Source organism: Lithobates pipiens, unplaced genomic scaffold (genome assembly GCF_037356315.1).
Source record: "Lithobates pipiens isolate NorthernLeopardFrog02 unplaced genomic scaffold, aLitPip1_a1.2 Scaffold_18, whole genome shotgun sequence".
NCBI lineage: Eukaryota > Metazoa > Chordata > Amphibia > Anura > Ranidae > Lithobates > Lithobates pipiens.
The window spans coordinates 225101227-225123790 of record NW_027507758.1 but is presented as its reverse complement, the minus strand read 5'-3'; the positions used below and the strand labels follow the sequence as shown (position 1 = coordinate 225123790).

Here is a 22564-nt window from a genome sequence, read left to right as displayed (position 1 = left end):
TAGATGTAACAATTTTTTCTCTTTTAATATATGCAGGTTACGCAACAGCACCTCCAGGTAACACAACAGCACCTCCAGGTAATAATAATTCAAATATACATAAACGTCATCCATAAATTTGTAACTTTAGACATTAATGCCAATATATATGGTATTTAGACTCCTCTCTATGTGAGTTTTTTAGGATTTTAAAAGATAGATAAAAAAAAAATTTTCTTCATTAAAATCCATATTTTTACATTTGGAATTCACTGTGGATTTTTGTGCCTCAACGCAGGTCATGTTAATAGTGTTTTGTGGTATGAGACTAACTACTATACATATATTTTTAAAGCCTAATCTAAAATTAGTTTTGCACAGAAGGGTTGGGATCCCTATCATTCCTTTATTGGTGTCTGTGTACATTTTGGAGATATTTATCACCTCCATATTTCATTGTTACATTGTCCATCTAGAAAAACAAAACAAAAAGAAAACCTCTACATACACAATTCCATACCCACAGTTGATCCAGAAGTTTATCAAGACCATGTGATTTATGCAGTACAGTGCTCATGCGATCTGTACCATAGGCCCACTTCACAATAGGATCGGTGAACACAGTAGGTTCATTGAGGATTGCTTAAACAAGTACAGTATCCCATGCCACCTAACGCAGTGTCGTGGTGGGGACATGGGTCCCTTACTCCTAACGAGAAGTTTTCACTATTGTGCAAACGTGAGGTCTTTTGGATCTACAATTTAGATACTCTGACTCCCAATGGCGTTAATGAGGATTCAGAGATTCAAAGTGTCATTTAGTGGCTAAATATGTTGATCTTGTTATAGACCATACTGGTCTGTGGTACAGTATATTTAAATGGTCTGCCTGTTCTTATCCCTCTATTTCTTCTGGGGTTTTTTCCCCTCTTTTTCTATCATGTTTTTAGATTCATACAATATTAGTGTGTTATTCGGTATATCAATTATTTACATGTACGTTTGAGTGCAGCAGCGAGCTTCCAATTTTATTCAATATATTTTATAAAGGTCTATTAATGTGGTTGTAAACCCTTACAAACCACTTTGACCTACAGGTAAGCCTAGATTAAGGCTTACCTGTAGGTCTAAGAAATATCTCCTAAACCTACACGGTTTAGGAGATATTTGGCGAAAGACAGGCACCACTGTCACTGTCAACGGCAATATGGCGCGAGTGTGCATGTGCGGGAGTGACGTCATCGCAGCTTCGTCAAATGGCAGCAGCGGAGCAGTGAGACCCACCGAGAAGATGGACGCTCTGGACTACAGGGGAGAGCGGTGACTTCACCCATATGTCATTTCAGGAGCATGTTGTCAGTGTTATGTTTTCAAGTGTTTGTCGCCACTATTCCAGTGGTCACTCTGAGGCAGCCCTTCTAAATGACTGTTGATATTTGGATCACTCATGACGGTGGACTTTTTGTCAAGTCTAGTGCCTTACGCTGTTATTCAGATTGAGTAAAAATCTATCTACTATATCAAACAGATAGTAATATCCAATCAATATGAATCACAGTGCTCAACATCCATCAGTGATAAAACAAAGTCCATGCACATAGAAAAAACATGGGGGGCGTGGCTTGGTGCCGGACCTGAATGGCCGCTTAGTGCCTGAGCTCCCGTCCGCGGAGGTTCTTCTAATAAGCCCAGCTGAGCCATCTGCCACCGAATATGGGGAAAAACTCCGGGGATCCTTCCCCAACCAGGTCCCGCTCGCCGAGAGGATCCGGCGCACAGAACAGCCGCAGCATCCCCGAACTCTTCCGGACCCAGGCATGCGAGGCCCCGGCTTCAGATCGGGCCTACTCCCACGCCGCACGTTCCTCCAGCCTCAGCCCCTCAGGCAGGAACACTGCCCAACCCCAGTCTATGGCTGCAGAAGCAAGTGCCCCTCAGCCTCTCTCCATGCAAGATCTGAGATCTGTTGCAGAAGACATTAAAGCCACACTTGCTTCTGCTATCACTGATCTCAGGAGAGATGTCCAGGCGATGGCTGTGCGGATGGATGATCTAGAGGAAACAACAACCTTCCATGCCAATGCCATTCAGCACTTACAGACATCATCCCACTCCCAAACTACACAGATCAGGGATAACCAAAGGCAAATGGAAGATTTAGACAACCGTGGCCGCCGCCACAATATTCGGCTAAGAGGAATCCTTGAATCCGTTGAAAACGCTCAAATCGCAAAAGCCACTATCGCCATATTTAACGATGTTCTGGGTAGACCACCTGAAACACCCATTGACTTTGAACGCTTGCATAGAGCTCTAAGACCCAGAGGCAGAGACACAGATCTGCCTAGAGACGTCATATGCTGTCTGATCAACTTTAAACTGAAGGAGGAAATCCTTCACAGGGCCAAAGACCGTCGCTCCCTAACCTATCAAGGAGCGGACAATAAATTGTTCCAAGACCTCTCGCCGATCACCCTTCAAAATAGAAGGGACCTACGCCCTCTCCTTGACCTCCTGCGCACCAAGGGGATCCAATATCGATGGAAGTTCCCCTTCTGCCTCTCTGCTTCCTTTCAAGGCCGTACAGACCTACCTGCCTTCTGCGAGACACTGAATCTTCCACGCGTCGACATCCCAGATTGGTATAACACCCCTCGTCTGCCACGTATGAGAAAATCGACGTCCACTGATGCCATCCCAGTACGTGATGACTTTCACATCAGACGCCGCAGAATCACTCCGCCAAGAGAATCCGACATTTCAGACTCCCGGAATGTGGTGCCCAACAGCCCAACTGCCTCCCCAGCTCATAGAAGAGCCCGTCATGACAGATCTGACTGAGAAGCCTCTCCTCTACTCTTCTATGCATCTGAACACCGAATGCACCTCATCATGACAAGAGCCTTTCTGCAACTCCCTTCGGTGACACCCAAGAAGACAGGATCTTGCCACATACGGATACAGCTAAGTAGTCCCTTTTATTTTCTCCCCAGTGACTGCCTACACTAGATTCCTGATTGACATTTAATATACCCCCAGGTTACTTGACTTTTAACAAATGGCTACAATGTATGTTTGATGCCCCCACTTGAGAACCCTCTTGCTTGGCAAATCCCTTTGAGACCAACCAACGGTCTCCAAGGAGAAAGATGTCCCCCTAAGACTAGCCATAGACCCCCCAGCAAAATGCCTCAGTCTGAGCTGTGAGACTGGACAGTTCTGACAGATGTATATCTGACCTCAGGAATGGAACTATAGCACCAAATACTTCCCCTCGCCCTGCCCAGGGCCTCCCCCTTTGCAGCTTCTCACCCTTCCCCATGCTTCCTCTACTTGCCCCTTTCCTTTCCTGGTCCCCCTTCCCTCCCACACCCCTCCTCAACAAGTGCTTTCATATGTGAACCTTTGTAGCCTCTCCACTCCAAGAATTACCCTTAACTACGGTTCAATAATTGTAACTAATTTCTCATGGGCTGTTTGGGGGTGGTTTGGGGGTGGTTTTGGGGTGGGGGGGGGTGAGGTCGCATGGAGGCCTACTCCATCATGGCAAAGAACCACGAACCTACTTTACATACCTCCTCTGGATGCCCCGTGAGAGAAAGGGGATACACAAGTATTTCAGGATTGGTCTGTACCAGAGGGTTCCGTCCCACATATTAGCTTTTACCTCAAACACTCAGTCGCTCGACTGATCTTAAAATTCCCAATTCACACACACGCACCATCTGGGCCTAATCACCCCCGCCTCCAGATGTCACCCACATTCCAACACAGTCATACTCAGACTAGATCCTGGCCAAAGCCGATTGCAACTTAATCGTTACTCATCCAACCTAAGTGTGAGGAAGAGGGCCCTCTGATACAACCTTGACCAAAGTTATCCTTTTATATGTTGACATAACTTGTTATATACAATGTTGATCTGTTCTGTTATTAGAGAATCTTTACATCTCCCCCTTATTGGAGATGTAAGAAAAGTTATTTTTGGGTAAAGAGAAATTTGTATTCTTGTTATGGTTATTCTAATAATATGTGATGTCTTGCATTCTAGAACTGTTTATGCATATTCAAAATACATTTGCTCAAGAACATAAGAACATACTGTTTGTTTTGCCTCCCTGAGTTTAGCCCTATAGCTACTACATCAGACACCAGTAACAAGGGCTCCCCTTTTACAATCAGCAGAATGAACCTCGGCGGATGGAAGACATTGAGTCGTGACCGTTCCGTTCCGACATCCTCCACCTCCTCACAAGACGGGAACTTTAGTGTTCCTGTCACACTTTACCGGATACTATCTTAACCTCAGGGTAGGTTAAGTACAACCTCCCTGAATCCGGAATACTGATTGCCCCGTGGTCTTCTAAGACCTAGGTTCCTTCCCCTTCCTCCCAGACTCCCTCTTCTCCTCCCCTTCTTTTTCCCCCTCCTCCCCTTCCCTTTCTTTTTCTCCCTTCCCCCTCCCTCCCTTTTGCCCGTTCCCTTCTTCCCCTCCCTCTCCTCTCCCTTTCGAACTCACAGCCTCCGCCACCACTACACCCCTGTCAGGACAAAAACTACTTAAGACCTTGCCTCTCCCCGGATCCCTTCAGTTTATTCATGAAGAGGTAACTACCCGACATCCTATAACTCCCTGTGAATTCTCAGGTTGCACAATAACGCACTATGACACGCATACACACAACCCAAAAATTCTCCACGCTTAAAATAATTTCACTGTATGAAAAGGGCCTCAACATACCCGAAAAACGTAGTCAAGTGCTTGACATGGTGTATAAACTAAAGGCAAATGTAGTATTTCTACAAGAAACGCACTTTCGCACAAACAAAATCCCCACACTTACGAACCATATGTTTCCAACTGTGTATCATGCGACCAACCCACTCGCAAAAACCAAAGGGGTCTCAATTTTACTCTCGAAAAACCTTTATTGGCAACTCGTAGACTCTCTCATAGACCCAGAAGGCAGATACGTATTTTTAAAGGGCCGACTCCAAGGACGACCCGTGACTTTGGCTAACATATACAGCCCCAATACGACACAGGTTTCCTTTTTCAGATCAATCTCAAGATTACTCGCAGAATTCAATTCTGGATTAACTATCCTGGGAGGGGACTTCAACATAGCCCTCTTCCCCATTCTAGATACCTCCTCAGGTACAGCCTCATTACCATATAAAGCCATTCAGCAAATTAGGCTACAAATACAAGATCTTCTCTTACATGATACATGGCGTACCCTTCACCCTGACGACAGAGACGTTACCTTCTTTTCTGCCCCACATAATAAATATTCTAGAATTGATTACTTATTCCTATCCCAGAAAGACATTCCCTTCCTATCCTCCGCCACCATTGAACCAATGTTACTCTCGGACCACCACCCAATCACAATGACCTTGACATTTCCCGACAAACACATCCCCAAAAATATCTGGCGACTAGATTCTTCACTGCTTACCTCAGAAGAGGTTGCTAACGACGTCCGGAGTGGCATACAGGCATTTTTTCTTGAAAATTACACGCCTGACACAGCCCCAATCACTCAATGGGAAGCCCATAAATGTGTTATCCGTGGGAAACTCATTACCCTTAAAGCAGCCTGTCAGAAAACCCACCAACAGACAATTACGCACATCCTTGACAAAATCAAACAACTCGAACTTGCACACAAACTCTCACGAGGGCGCAACAAACTTATCAAGAACTTACTCTCCACAGGAAATTGTTGCGTGAAGAACTAAACCGTAAAACACAACACAAATTTACCCTACACCAAAAGCTCTACTATGAATTTGGCAATAAGTGTAGTAAATACCTGGCCAAAGCCCTCCAAACCAGGAAAGCACGCACACATATCCACACCATCAAAGATTCCCAAGGGAAAGCACATGTCTCCCTGGACGATATAGCGGCACAATTTGAAACCTACTACACCAACTTATATAATCTCCCTAAACACACCACAAACCATAATGTACCTGAGAGTCAGACCTCCTCAATCCAGTCTTTCCTCAACAAATTTTGCACCAAACGTATAGATAGAGAGGATGCCACCCAGTTAGACAACCCTATTTCGGAAGAAGAACTTAAAGTGGCAATTAAACAGCTTTAAAATGGCAAAAGTCCAGGACCCGATGGGCTTACGGCTGCCTATTTCAAAACCTTTACAGACGTACTAGCCCCGCATATGATTAAGACCTTTAACTCTTTAATATCATCCACTCTCCCCTTTCACAGGCTACTAGAAATCCCACATCACAGTGATCCCAAAAGAAGAAAAAGACCCTACAGTAGTGACTAATTATAGGCCAATATACCTATTAAATGTCGACATAAAGATATACGCCAAAATTTTAGCTTCCCGTCTGTTAATCTTTCTGCCATCCCTGATAGGGAAAGACCAAGTAGGCTTTATACCTGGAAGAGAGGCCAGGGATAATACCATAAAAGCTTTGAATATTCACCATTGGATTACAACTCGCAAACAAGAGGGTTTTCTTTCTATCGCTAGATGCAGAGAAGGCGTTCGACAGGCTGGCGTGGCACTACCTGAGCGCAGTCCTTAGGCATATTGGGCTACAGGCCGTATGTTTAATGCCATTATGTCCCTTTATACAACCGCTAGAGTACGTGTAAACGGCCACCTGTCGAACGCCTTCTACATCAGTAATGGGACAAGACAAGGATGCCCACTATCCCCAATCCTCTTTATCCTTACCCTCGAACCCTTCCTTCAATGTCTCAGAGACAACAACAGTATCAAAGGCTTTCTCATCGGCGATCGTAGCTATAAGATGGCGGCGTTCGCCGATGACATATTGCTATTCCTGAAAGAACCACACATTTCGATCCCAAATCTACTAAAAGATTTGAATCACTTCCTTAATATTTCCAATTTTAAGATAAATTATGCAAAATCCCAGGTCCTGAATATCTCTCTCTCACACAAGACATGGTAACACAATGCAAAAACAACTTCCCCTTTCAATGGAAACACGACCACATTAAATATCTTGGAATATATCTAACGGCAAGCCTCTCAGATATCTTCTCAAAAAATTTTCAACCCATCCTCAAAACCATTACCGACGATCTCACTAAATGGAACAACCCCCATTTTTCCTGGTTTGGAAGGGCAGCAATTCTAAAGATGAATATCCTCCCCGTGTTTTATATATCTTACAAACCATACCCATCAAACTTCCCCCAACCTTCTTTCAATTATACCAAAGAATGACAGAAGAGACCTAGGATAGCGTACAAGCAACTGACGAAACCTAAAACGAAGGGAGGCATCGGTCTGCCAGACTTAAAAAAATATTACTGGGCATGCCACCTCTCCAGAATTATTGACTGGTCAGTACATGGCCCCTATAAAGACTGGGTGACTCTAGAGCATACATTCTCCCCCCTACCCCTGCAATCCCTTCCTTGGATAGCACCTGAACACATTCCGAAGCACCTAATTGAACACCCCCTAATTGCCCCGACGCTTCGCTATTTCAAGGAAACTTGCCGAAAGTTACACATTTCTTCCAATTCTGGGCCCCTTACACCTGTAAAATTTAATCCAGCATTCTCACCTGGCATGGCTGCCAACTTCCTTGCAGAAACCTGGCAGCATACAGAGGTGCTAGCCCACCATTTTTTCCGATCGGGTTCATTCCTAGAACGTTCTTCTCTGCCAATCAACACAGACAATAATGCCCTTCCACTTTGGACATATTTCCAGATCAGACATTTTCTTAAGAGTGCTGATCGCGTAGCCTCTGTCTCTCGAGTACTGACACCATTCGAGCAGCTATGCTCCCAATCTGCACCCCAGCAACATATGATTTCTAATATATACCGCATACTCTCCTCTGATAGTTTCATGAAATCGAACAAAGCCTGTCTAAGCTGGGAAAGGGACCTGCACATAGAAATGACAGAAGCGCAATGGGAACACATCTCTCAGATAACACATAAAGGATCCCTAAATGTCTCAATCCAAGAAAATAACTATAAGCTATTAATGCGCTGGTACAGAACCCCAGCAATTCTCAACAAATATAACCCTACCCTTTCGGAGAAATGCTGGAGATGTGCCAGAACTACAGGTACTTTAGAACACATCTGGTGGTCCTGTACTCTTATCCAACCATTCTGGACTCAAGTAAGGGAACTGATGTCCGCAATCTCCTGTTGGACCCATTTCCGTACTACTGACCAATACAAACTATTGACAAGCCAAACCATTTCCAATAACACATCCCAAAATGATGACGACCCCCAATGATTTACTCACCCTATTTAGAAAGTATCCACAGCGAAACATGAGACAAGTGACCTCCCTCACCTAAACAAGGGGAGACAGAGGGAGGACCCTTGTCAAATTATCTAAAAGAACACCCAAGCATCTTCAGACTATATTCCTCTACCTACATTATCTCAATCCCCGGGATTGGTGGCAGAGACTGTGGGGTACCCCAAACTTTACCCATCCTCCCTGACCATTCCTCCCCCCACCCCCCTTCTTTTTTTTCTTCTCTCTTTCCACCTCTCTCCTTCCCTCCCCCCTCTGTATCTCCCCCCTCTCTGGGTTTACACCACAAATTATCTCTCTCATCTGACAAAACTCCCTGCTCCCAAGCACTGTCATGTAACCGACTTTGACTACTTAGCCCTTAGACGCAACTACAAAGTCAAAGTTGGTTAATACTTTCAGATCCAGCAATTGTCCAATCAGATCCACGTAACGAACATGCTGACTATCTACGAGAAGTTCTATGAAACTGATGGACCTAAGTGTTTACTAGACCATCGACAATTACACTTCAGGCCTTTGACGTGTTTGGTTATAAATAACATGAACTAGATATTATCCTACTACTGATATTGCTGATTATTTCAACCCATCGCTTCTGTGATATCTTTGTACTACTTTTGTCTATATATCTAAAGATGTTGTAAACCTTATTTCGTGTTTTTTTTTTTGATCTCTCAAAAAACTATTATGGAAAAAAAAAAAAAAGAAAAAACATGCATCAGGTGTTCCTGTGCTCCTCAACTTTCACACAGAATGGCCTTTAACCACCTTACCAACTAAGCCAATTTCTAGCTTTCAATACTGTCACTCTTTGAATGACAATTGTGTGGTCATGCAACACTGTACCCATATGACATTTTTATATTTTTTCACATAAATAGAGCTTTCTTTTGATGGTATTGTGATATTTGGGGGTTCTTTAGCTTCTGTGTAGAGCACACCAGTGAGCAGAGTCCACACCAGACATGCCATTTAAGGCCTTGTTGGCCCACTTTTATTAAATGAAAAAGAAAGAAAATGTCCATCGATAATTCCCACGCAGGGGTTTCAATTTCACAGCAGTAACAAATGAAAAATACCAAGCCACCTGACTCTATGGTCCGCTCTGCTGCTCAGGCTTTGCATTAGCCCTCTTGACTTTATAACAGAATTACTGTACCTCGGCATTGTTTCCCAGCTTCCTTGCTGTTCCAGCCCACAAGCTGTGCAGACAAGCACACTTCTCCCTTGCTTTCCTGGACTCCTCAGGAGGGTGGAGCCCAGAACCCTGGTCTTGGCTCTGTTATAAGCCCAGGACCCACCTGTTCAATTACCCAGCCAGACTTTTGGCTGTTCCTAAAACCCGGTCCCAGGATTGGAGATTCCATCCCACCCAAAACACTATGGAATCTCCGGGCTCCAGGTCCCCAACTGGATATTTGTAAACAATGAGGAAACTGAAAAGCCAGTTTCCTCCCAAAGAAAAAACTCCCCTGGAGCCCCTCAACCTGCCTGGTTGAGAACCCTGCATCCTTCTGCTGGTGGGGTACCATACTACCACAGTATTTTACCACCATTTATTTTTTTATTTTTTGCTAAACAAACAAAAAACACATTTTTCATAGTTTGTTATAAGATTTTGCAAACGGTAATTTTTCTCCTTACATAATTACATAGTAGGTGAGGTTGAAAAAAGTCCATAAAGTCCAACCTATGTGTGTGATTTTATGTCAGTATAACATTGTATAACCCTGTATGTTGTGGTCATTCAGGTGCTTATCTAATAGTTTTTTTTTAAACTGTTGATGCTCACCACTGAAATCGCTGTCTGTGTTAATGCTCTTACAGTAAAGAACCCTCTATGCAGTTTAAGGTTAAACCTCTTTTCTTCTAATTTTAATGGGTGGCCACGTATCTTATTAAACTCCCTTCGCTGAAAAGTTTTATCCCTATTGTGGGGTCACCTGTAGGGATGAGCCGATGTTTGAGTCGAACTTAAGTTCAACTCGAACATCAGATGTTCGCTGAATTTCGAACATTATGGGAGCGTTTGCAGGGAATCGAGCACCCGCAGAACACCCCATGATGAATGGCGAGACCATCAATGACTGCGAGATTGCAGTGCATTGACGGTTGCTGAATGACCAAAGCATGCACCTGACCTGCATGCTTTGGCCAATCACAGCACACTTTGCTATGAGAGTCATGATTGGCCAAAGGCACCCTGCACACCCCACATTATGTTAGGCTGCTTCCTGTACATAGCTTTATGAATGAGAGCAGCAAAATGACATTTGTAAAGGGAAAAAATTCATTAAAAACTGCTCGCCACTGTACTGTTTTGCCGAATCTCAGCAATATAGATAAAATTCATTGAAAAAAATGGCGTAAGTCCCCCCCCCCCCCCAGTCCATCACCAGGTCGTTTGAGTCTGGTATGGATATTAAGGGCAACCCTGCTCCAAAAAAAAAGACATGGGGGCCCCCTATTAAGGGGAACCCTGTGTCAAAATGTAAAAAAAATGGCAAATCCATACCAGACCCTTATCCGAGCATGCAACATGGTAGGCAGCAGGAAAAGGGGGGAGATGAGAGAGTGCCCCCCTCCCTCCTTACCATACCAGGTCATATGCCCTCAACATGGGGAGGGTGTTTTGGGGGACAAGGGCCTCTTCCCCACAACCCTTGCCCAGTGGGGGTCTGTAGGCGGAGGGGTTATCGGAATCTGGAAACCCCCTTCAACAAGGGGGGCCTCAGATCCCACCCACCCTATATGAATGGGTATCGGGTACATTGTTCCCCTACAAATTCACCAAAAAAAGTGTCAAAAAAGTAAAAATGACAGGAGACAGTTTGGGACAAGTCAGTTTTAAAAAAAAAGTCCTGCAATGTCCATTCAGCTTTGATCACAGCGGCGACGCCATGGGAGGCGTCTTCACGACTGCAGGCTTTTTGCATTAACAACTGCAGACTCAGCCCCTCTGACGTTACATGATGTCACATGACATCAGAAGGGGCAGGGTCACCTGTTTACATCACTGGGGGGCCCCACCCTCAACTATATAACAGCTGTCAGTGCAAAAAGGCTCCAGTCAGTGGAAGCCTCCCATCGAGGCAGGGTTTTTCATTTTTTTTCTCAGGTTGGTGGTGCTGTGATCGACGATGAATGGACATTGTGTGATATTTTTTTACACTTTTTTTGGTGAATGTGTAGGGGTACAATGTACCCGATACCCATACCCATGGGGGGGCAGGATCTGGGGGTCACCTTGTTAAAGGGGACTTCAAGATTCCAATAAGCCCCTCGCCTGCAGATCCCCATAACCACTGTGCAAGGGTTGTGGGGAAGGCCCTTGTCCCCATCATTCTTTAGGACACTCCAACTTCCTTTGGCTTTGTCATTGGTGCCAACGTGCACCATGACAGCCAGTTCTTCCCCAGCCCCTCCCAGTAAACTGTCCACCAGATCCGTGATGTTCTAAACCTGAGCGCCCATTAGACAGCATGCAGTTTGGTGCTTCAGGTCTTCGCCACAGATTGCCCGCTCTGTCCTTGTAAGAATTGAGTCCCCTACCACCAGAATCTGTATTTTCTTTCCCTTCACTTCCCACCCACTCTCACGGAAGGAGTTCTTCTCCTGGCAGCTAGGGGAGTCCCTCAGCTCCAGCAGTGCTAGTCCCTGACTAGTTTCACCAATGTTACTCAACGGGGTGTATTATTGGGATGTTCCAGCCCAGGATCGGCCTCCCTTACACTTTCCCCTCTACCCTTCCTGATTGATTTTTTTATAATTTTTTTTATAACTTTTACTACGGTCACAAAGAATGTAAACATCCCTTGTGACTCTTTATGGAGGGATCTGGGGACCCCAAAACCCTTCTCTGCACTTAAAAGCATTCAAAACACCAAGAGAGGCATTTTTGAATGCTTTTATTTATTTAAAAATGGCACTGATGACACTGGGATAAATTGGACGTGATGTTAGTTCACCAACATTTTCCAGCAATGCAATAGAAAATTTGCCGTTAGCTTATGTCATCTTCCTCCTAACATGCCTCCTTGATCTATGGGTAAAAAAGATATCTGTAAAAGGATCAACCAAGTGTAAACAGAATTGTTGGTGAGCTAGTCATGTATAGTATATGTCACAAAAATTGCTGTTGACATTTTTTACAGATAAACTGATATATAACCTCTTTGACACCAAGCCGCCCATAGCGTCGGCGGTAAAACGCTGCTATTTTTAGCTGCGTTTTACCGGCGGATTTGCAGCGCATTTCGGCCGCTAGCGAGGCACTTTTACCCCCTGCTAGTGGGCGAGAAAGGGTTAAAACGACCTGCAATACACCGCAATAGTGGCGTTTTGCCGGCGGTAATGTGGCGCTGCCCCATTGATTTCAATGGGAAGCAGTGGTGGAGGAGCGTTAAACACACCGCTCCTTCACCGCTCCAAAGAAGCTGCCAACAGGACTTTTCCTGACATCCTGCCAGCGCACCGCTCAAGTGTGAAAGCCCTTTTGCACTATAAACAAAAAAAGAGTTACAATTTTGAAAAAAACACATTATTTTTAACATTTTGCTTTAATAAATATATCCCAAAAATGTAAAAAAAAAAACATGTTTTTCCTCAGTTTAGGCCAATACGTATTCTTCTACATATTTTTGGTAAAAAAAAATCGCCATGAGCTTTATTGATCGGTTTTCACAAAAGTTATAGCGTTTACAAAATAGGGGATAGTTTTATGGCATTTTTTTTTTTTTTGGGGCAATCAGTGCTATACAAATGCACTGATTCCTGTGTAAATATCACTGGCAGTGAAGGGGTTAACCACTAGGTGGCAGTGTAGGGTTTAAGTGATCCCTGGGGAGTGTTTCTAACTGTGGGGGGGGGGGGGTGTGGCTGTGTATTGCACATCACAGATCTCTGCTCTGATCACAGGGAGCAAAGATCAGTGACACTGTCACTAGGGATGGCCGAACTGTTCGCCCGGTCAGCGGACTATTGCCGCTGTTCACCCAGCAGACATATGTATTGACAGTGTAAAAGAACTTTGACCCATGATGACACATCCATCATGGGGTACAGGACAGCAAATTGAGACATTTCAGCACATGGACAATTGGACATTCCCCCTACCTTATAAATAGACCTGATCTGGCGGCCATTTTACATTCTGTCTTATGTCAGTTTAGGGACAGGACGCTGTGTGGAGCAGGGAGAGGCCGCTAGCTATTAGGTCCACAAAAGTCCTTTTAAGGACTGGTATAGGTGTAGTACAGTATATAGGGTTCAGTGCACTGCTGTGCTGGTGATTGCAGCAGCATGTCTTTTGTCAGTGTAGGGACAGGACGCTGTGTGCAGCAGGGACAGTCAGTTTAATCACTAGCTAGCTATTACTATTAGGTCCACAAAGGTCCTTTTAAGGACTGGTATAGGTTTACAGTATATAGGGTTCTGGTGCACTGCTGTGCTGGTGATTGCTGAGTGCACTGCTGACTGATTCTGCAGCTGTCTTTTGTCAGTGTAGGGACAGGACACTGTGTGGAGCAGGGACAGTCAGTTTAATCACTAGCTATTACTATTAGGTCCACAAAGGTCCTTTTAATGACTGGTATAGGTGTACAGTATATAGGGTTGCACACGTATAATATACTTTCTTCCAAATATAGAAAGAATATTATACTTGACTTCTGCCCTTTTATCAGTGTAGAGACTGAGGGACAGTCTGCAAATCCCTAGCTACTAGGTCCCCAAAGGTCCTTTTAAGGACTGGTATAGGTGTACAATATATAGGGTGCTGGTGCAGGGCTGTGCTGCAGATTACTGCCCTATTCTGCAGCAGTCCATTTTTAAGTGTAGGGACTGAGGGACAGTCTGCAAATCACTAGCTACTAGGTCCACAAAGGTCCTTGTAAGGACTGGTAAAGGTGTACAATATATAGGGTTGTGGTGCACTGCTGCTGACTGCTGCCCTATTCTGTAGCAGTCTTTTATCAGTGTAGGGACTGAGGAACAGTCTGCAAATCACTAGCTACTAGGTCCACAAAGGTCTTTGTAAGGACTGGTATAGGTGTTCAATATATAGGGTGCTGGTGCAGGGCTGTGCTGCAGATTACTGCCCTATTCTGCAGCAGTCCTTTATCAGTGTAGGGACTGACGGACAGTCTGCAAATCACTAGCTACTAGGTCTACAAAGGTCCTTGTAAGGACTGATATGGGTGTACAATATATAGGGTGCTGGTGCAGGGCTGTGCTGCAGATTACTGCCCTATTCTGCAGCAGTCCTTTATCAGTGTAGGGACTGAGGGACAGTCTGCAAATCACTAGCTACTAGGTCCACAGAGGTCCTTGTAAGGACTGGTATAGGTGTACAATATATAGGGTTGCGGTGCACTGCTGCTGACTGCTGCCCTATTCTGCAGCAGTCCTTTTATCAGTGTAGGGACTGAGGGACAGTCTGCAAATCACTAGCTACTAGGTCCACAGAGGTCCTTGTAAGGACTGGTATAGGTGTACAATATATAGGGTTGTGGTGCACTGCTGCTGACTGCTGCCCTATTCTGCAGCAGTCTTTTATCAGTGTAGGGACTGAGGGACAGTCTGCAAATCTCTAGCTACTGGGTCCACAAAGTTCCTTGTAAGGACTGGTATAGGTGTACAATATATAGGGTGCTGGTGCATTGCTGTGCTGGTAATTGCAGCTGTCTTTTGTCAGTGTAGGGACAGGACGCTGTGTGGAGCAGGGACAGTCAGTTTAATCACTAGCTAGCTATTACTACTAGGTCCACAAAGGTCCTTTGAAGGACTGGTATAGGTGTACAATATATAGGGTGCTGGTGCAGGGCTGTGCTGCAGATTACTGCTGGTTTCTGCAGCAGTCTTTTATCAGTGTAGGGACTGAGGTACAGTCTGAAAATCACTAGCTACTAGGTCCACAAAGGTCCTTGTAAGGACTGGCATAGGTGTACAATATATAGGGTTGTAGTGCATGGTGCTGGTGTCAGTGCTCTATATCAGGGTGCTGGTATCAGTGCTCTCTAGCACGGTGCTGGTGTCAGTGCTCTATATCACGGTGCTGGTGTCAGTGCACTCTATCACGGTGCTGGTGTCAGTGCTCTCACGGTGCTGGTGTCAGTGCCCTCACGGTGCTGGTGTCAGTGCACTCTATCACTGTGCTGGTGTCAGTGCTCTCTATCACGGTGCTGGTGTCAGTGCACTCTATCATGGTGCTGGTGTCAGTGCTCTCACGGTGCTGGTGTCAGTGCACTCTATCACGGTGCTGGTGTCAGTGCATTCTATCACGGTGCTGGTGTCAGTGGTCTATATCACGGTGCTGGTGATCATCTCCTGCACCCTCTTCATAGCCTACCCTGACCTTTCCTCTCCTCCATTGCCTTCATGCGCTCCTGAGTCCTGAATTGTCAAAATTTCACAGGTAAAAAATGAATGCTTGTAGTTGTCTATCCCAGATTCACTTCATACATGTGTTATGTCAGTGGCCATGTGGTGGGACTATGTGTGCACAGCTAGTAAGTATTTTGTGGCTGAAAATATGACCTGTAGGTTTTTAAAGTTTGCCTGCCATTGAAGTCAATGGGGCCCACCGCAAACTTTGCGGTTCGCGAAACGTCCCGTCGGAAGTTCGTCTATCTCTGTCACTAGGCAGAACGGGGAGCTGCTGGTTTACAATAGCATCTCCCCGTTCTTCCTCCCGTGAGACGATCACGGGTATCCCTGAGGTGACCGAGTCCACGGGACCCACAATCGGACTCACTGAGGTCCTGACCGGCGTGCGCATGATGGCACAGCAGAAAATTTAAAGGGACGTAAATGTACGCCCATTTGCCTGTCCATTCCATTCTGCCAACATACATCGGCGTGCGCCGGTCGGCAAGTGGTTAAAGAATATTAAATCCTCACCTTGTAAAGCCCCCCATTCAGTTTAAAATAGAATGAAAGGCAAAAATTGTGTGTATAGATATAAAAAAACAAAACGAAAAAATACCTTTTTTCCCTTTATTTTTTTTAAGTGATCACATACCTTCTGTTCTCAGCTGCATAAGGAACTCAGAGAGCTAGGGGAGGAGAAACAGTAGCACACTGGTCTAGCCAGTGAATGGCTATGCGGGGTGGGGGCATGTCAACATAAACCCGATCATTGGATTATCTCACAACAAGCACAGCCAGAAAAACGGTGTTGTCATTTTTTAATAGGAAAGCAGGACTGGCATTATCACCAGGTATTTCTGCCAAAGGAAGCAATACAAAAAAACATAGAAGTACGTGGTAAGCCCAACAGACACATATCAGAAATATGAAATATTGGGGTAACATATTTTTTATATTTATTGATGAACAATAATCCACTTGTTAAAGGTTAAGTTCACCTTTGTAACATGTTACGGGACATGTTACACCAGTATGCAGGGTGTAACATATAACGTGTTACAGTCTCCCTCACCTCCTGATCCCCTTCCCCATTTTATATTTTCTTGTATGGTGCCTTTGAGTCCCACAATTTGTTTGTTCCTCTATGTACATCAGTGTAAGAAAAAAATAAATTTAACCCAAAGTATTCATATATGAGCAAAACTAGTATAACAATTTTGCGATAGGCAGTTGAAATTACATATTTTTTGTAAACAATATTAAATAGATTTCTGATTATTTGCTGACAAGGTATGGCACCGCCAGATGTAACTATTTTTTCTCTTTTAATATATGCAGGTTACACAACAGCACCTCCAGGTAACGTCATCCATAAATGTATAACTTTAGACATTAATGCCAACATATATGGTATTTAGACTCCTCTCTATGTGAGTTTTTTAGGATTTTAAAAGATAGATAAAAATGTTTTTCCTTCATTAAAATCCATATTTTTACATTAGGAATCCACTGTGGATTTTTGTGCCTCAACGCAGGTCATGTTAATAGTGTTTTGTGATATGAGACTAACTACTATACATATATTTTAAAGCCTAATCTAAAATTAGTTTTGCACAGGAGGGTTGGGATCCCTATCATTCCTTTATTGGTGTCTGTGTACCTTTTGGAGATATTTATCACCTCCATATTTCATTGTTACATAGTCCATCTAGAAAAAAAACAAATAGAAAACCTCTACATACACAATTCCATATTTTATTGAGACCATGTGATTTATGCAGTACGGTGTTCATTACTCTTACTCCTAACGAGAAATTTTCACTATTGTGCAAACGTGAGATCTTTTGGATCCACAATTTAGATACTCTGACTCCCAATGACCTTAATGAGGATTCAGAGATTCAAAGTGTCATTTAGTGGCTAAATATGTTGATCTTGTTATAGACCATACTGGTCTGTGATACAGTATATTTAAATGGTCTGCCTGTTATTATCCCTCTATTTCTTCTGGGTTTTTTTTCCCTCTTTTTCTATCATGTTTTTATATTCATACAATATTAGTGTGTTATTCGGTATATCAATTATTTACATGTACGTTTGAGTGCAGCAGCGAGCTTCCAATTGTATTCTATATATTTTATAAAGGTCTATTAAGTGTTACTGTTGCATTCCCCATCAGTAGTTGATCAGACCATCCTTGGGCTGAGGGATATGCTGGGTTAACTGTTAATTGATGTCGGTGCACAGATATAAACATTGACTTGCTTGTTACCTGTCAGAATTTGACAAAGGGGCGTACCCCAAACATGTTATCCTGGAAACAGGTGTGATTCTCTGTGTCCACCACCTCAGACTTCCTGGGTCCAGCTACTTCCGGTGACGTGGATCCACCCACCTCCTTGCCGTGACCGGCAGGAATGTTCCAACATTGATCCCACGGTCCCCATAGGTAACCCAGTTCCCCAGCTTTTCTGCTTGCCTGTGGTACGGGGTTGGTCATCAACTGGTAGCCACTGTTCATCTAATTTGTTTTTTAACCATGTGTGGAATAAACATAGACTCAGAGGCGTAACTAGAAACCTCAGGGCCCCGGTGCAAGAAATCAGGAAGGCCCCCCCCCCCCCCCCATGATTTTTATACTATATTTTTTCCCACTGTACAACAAAGTAAAACATTTCTGTGCAGCCTGTGTACCCAGTGCAGCCTGTGTCCCCAGTGAAACCTGTGTCAACAGTGCAGCCTGTGTCACCAGTGCAGCCTGTGTCACCAGTGCAGCCTGTGTCACCAGTGCAGTGGTGGTACTGAAGGTGGGTGGCGGTGGTGGTACTGGAGGGGGGTGGCAGTCCTGGAGGTGGGTGGTGGTGGTGGTACTGGAGGGGGGTGGCGGTGGTGGTACTGGAGGGGGGCTGGTGGTACTGGAGGGGGATGGTGGTCCTGGAGAGGGGTGGCGGTGGTACTGGAGGGGGGTGGTGGTCCTGGAGAGGGGTGACCGTGGTACTGGAGGGGGATGGTGGTCCTGGAGAGGGGTGGCGGTGGTACTGGAGGTGGGTGGTGGTGGTACTGGAGGTGGGTGGCGGTTGTGGTACTGAAGGGGGGGGTGGTGGTACTGGAGAGGGGTAGCGGTGGTACTGGAGAGGGATGGTGGTCCTGGAGAGGGGTGGCGGTGGTACTGGAGGGGGGTGGTGGTACTGGAGGTGGGTGGCGGTGGTATTGGAGGTGGGTGGTGGTACTGGAGGTGGGTGGTGGTGGTGGTACTGGAGGGTGGGTGGTGGTACTGGAGGAGGGTGGCGGTGGTACTGTAGGGGGATGGTGGTCCTGTAGAGGGGTGGCGGTGGTACTGGAGGTGGGTGGTGGTACTGGAGGTGGGTGGCATGGTGGTGGTACTGGAGGGGGGTGGTGGTGGTACTGGAGGTGGGTGGCGGTGGTACTGGAGGTGGGTGGTGGTACTGGTGGGGGGGTGGTGGTACTGGAGGGGGATGGTGGTCCTGGAGAGGGGTGGCGGTGGTACTGGAGAGGGGTGGCGGTGGTACTGGAGGTGGGTGGCGGTTGTGGTACTGAAGGGGGGGTGGTGGTACTGGAGAGGGGTGGCGGTGGTACTGGAGGGGGGAGGCAGCGATCAGCAGCTCTATGATGTTTATGGGCGGCGGGATCTTCCTGAGTCTATACACACACTGGAGAGGGGTGGAGGAGCACGGCTGTGAGTGGAGAGGATGTCTCTCATGTAACAGCAGCACAGAGACACCGGGATTGACATTTAAAGGGGGAGCAGATCAGCTGTGTGTTTTGTGTCCCACGCGAGAGAGGACGAGGGGGAAATTAAACGTCAATCCCGGTGTCTCTGTGCTGCTGTTACACGAGAGACACGCTCTCCACTCACAGCCCTGTGGATAGCAACCCCGCTGGGGCCCCCCCTCAGTGATGGAATTCCAGGGCCCAGTCGCAACTGCGACTGTTGCGACCCTCGTAATTCCCCCACTGCATAGACTGCTTCAATGGATACCCTGTCCTCTGTGTTTCTGGGCTCTTGATATCACTGTTAGTCAATCCTTTGAGGTCTTATCATATCATGTATATATGACACCCACATGTCATTTCAGGAGCACCTTGTCAGTGTTATGTTTTCAAGTGTTTCTTGCCACTATCCCAGTGGTCACTCTGAGGCAGCCCTTCTAAATGACTGTTGATATTTGGATCACTCATGACGGTGGACTTTTTGTCAAGTCTAGCGCCTTACGCTGTTATTCGGATTGAGTAAAAATCTATCTACTATATCAAACAGATAGTAATATCCAATCAATATAAATCACAGTGCTCAACATTCATCAGTGATAAAGGTGTTCCTGTGCTCCTCAACTTTCACACAGAATGGCCTTTTACCCCCTTCCTGCCTCATCCAATTTTAAGCTTTCAGTACTGTCACTCTTTGAATAACAATTGTGTGGTCATGCAACACTGATAGGCAGCAGTGATGGGCACTGATTGGCAGCACTGTTGGGCACTGATTGGCAGCACTGGTGGGCACTGTTGGGACTGCACTGTTAATCAGGACACTGATAATCAGTGCCCTGATTATCAGTGCTGACAAGCCAGTTATCGGCTCTCTTTTTGTCTCCTCACGCTGTCAGTGCGAGGAAAGAAAAGCTGATAACCGGCTTGTATTTACTTCCGTGATCAGCTGTCATTAAAGTGATTGTAAACCATTACAACACACTTTTTACTACAGGTAAGCCTATAATAAGGCTTACCTGTAGCTACCCTGGATATCTCCTAAATCTGAACGGGTTTACGAGATATCCCCTGTAATTGCATGCGCTGACGTCATCTAACATGCCGTTGCTTCAATTAGACTGTGCTGTTACCAGCCGCTCCCGCACGCATATGTGGGAGTGACGTCATCGTGGCTCCGGCCAACCACAGCGAAGTAACTCCAGGTTGCCCAACAGAAATGTCGCCGGTTGGAGTGGTGAACAAGGACCCCTGCGGGGGCTTCCATCTAAGGTAAGTAATACATAATGAGCTAGTATGGCATGCATACTAGCTCATTATGCCTTTGTCTTGCAGGTTTTTTTTTAATTGGGTTTACAAGCACTGTCTGAAGCACGATTACGGGAGGATGTCTATGTACACCCTCCCGGCAAATTAAGCCTGCACTGTAGCCACCTTTTTACCTGCCAAACTAGTTATGCTTTTGTTCAGTTTGCCTTGTAATTTAGTTATTCTGATGGTGCAGCTCAGTTGTGAACAGGTGAGGATGTTCGCAAGTGAGGGGGTCATCACTGTATTTTCTCCTCCTGTAAGTAGGCTGACGCTAATACCGCTTTCACACGGAGGTGCTTTTCAGGTATTTAAGTGCTAAAAGTAGCGCCTGTGAAGTGACTCTCAAGCCCCCCCAATGTGAAAGCCCAAGTGCTTTCACACTGGGGTGGTGCGCTTGCAGGACGGGAATAAAAGTACTGCAAGTGGCATCTTTGGGGCTGTGTGGGAGCGGTGTTTACACCACTCCTCCAAAGCTCCTGCCCATTTAAATGAATGGGCAGCGCTGCCGAAGCACCTGCAAAGCATTTTGGCAGCGCCGCAACACAGGTACTATTAACCCTAGAACTAGCGGTGCTTTACCGCTAACACCCCACCCCAGCGTGAAAGGGGTCTAACATTACACACCACAGCCCAGTACACACTGTAAGAAAATTTGGCGAACAATGGTCCGGTATTCCTTAATGTTTCATAGCAAGTCAAAACCGATGATGGTGCTAATATATTGTTTCTGATCATGCGCAGTCTTTCAGATGCAAATTTTCTTGTACAAAAACAGTACACATTAAAAGAAAATCGTTAGTTCTGATCACACACGAGAAACATTTTGGAGTAGTTCCTTTTGGAAATGTTTGTTTGGAAAGTGTGAATCGGACCTTGAAAGTTGTGAACACACCATATAAAAATCGAATGATCGTTGGAATTTTCTCATAGAGTGTACCCCACTTCTATACAAATCAATGGTTGGCTCAGAGTGTAGACCCTTCTCTGTCACTCTGAGTGGCACTGTTTGAGGGATTATGGTGTTATAGGGTATATAAAAAAAAAAAAAATATATATATATATATATATAGATATATATATCTATATATATATATATAGATATATATATCTATATATATATATATATATATATCTATATATATATATATATATAGATATATATATATATATCTATATATATATATATATATATATATATATATATATATATATATATATATATATCTATCTATCTATATATATATATATATATATATATATATATATATATATATATATATATATATATATATATATATATATATAATGTTTTCAAGTTGTTTCTAGGCAGGATTGTAGCCTCTTATTGCTAATTCTGTGGTGTGCAACTGCACAATCTCCCATCTACATTTTCCTTTATACATTGCTGACATACAGGGGTACACCAATAGCAAACATTAACTAATAAAATAAAAATTGTCCATTGTGCTGGCAAAGCAAAAGCCTGTGATGGTGCTCCAAAGTTGACAAGGTGACAACAATCTTGTGCTCCCCCTGTGTGAATCTGCTAACCTCAGGGCGTTTGACGGCACACCTAAGTTTGGTCAAAAAACGCCTGTGAACCACCCCTGGGTTCTATGAGAATGAACCTCTTTGGGATCCTGGGATGTCCAGCAGTAGAGTTCCTCCATCCTTATATAAAAAAAATTGGCTAAATGGTGTTCTATCGTTTAAAAATGTATTTTATTTATAAAACATCAATCTGGGTACTCACATCTTGCAGGTGCTGAAGCACACCACTCTATAGCACATAAAAGAAAAAACGATGAGATAGATTGTCTGTTCGCAGCGTTCAAACCTCCTGCCTACTGCACCATCCTATCCCCTCC

The 22564-nt window shown here is 44.8% G+C and overlaps 1 protein-coding gene across 5 annotated transcripts in view; it reads left to right on the top strand.

Annotated features, from left to right (window-relative positions):
- The window catches only part of LOC143987702 (scavenger receptor cysteine-rich domain-containing protein DMBT1-like), a 136272-nt gene that overhangs the window by 59945 nt on the left and 53763 nt on the right, over positions 1–22564 (top strand). For 4 of the 5 annotated variants that reach the window (XM_077486641.1, XM_077486642.1, XM_077486643.1 and 1 more), the window contains 2 exons: positions 37–78; positions 16998–17018. In XM_077486641.1, coding sequence (XP_077342767.1) covers positions 37–78; positions 16998–17018 — 63 coding nt within the window. The remainder of the gene's footprint in view (positions 1–36; positions 79–16997; positions 17019–22564) is intronic. The other variant, XM_077486640.1, reaches the window with a different exon arrangement.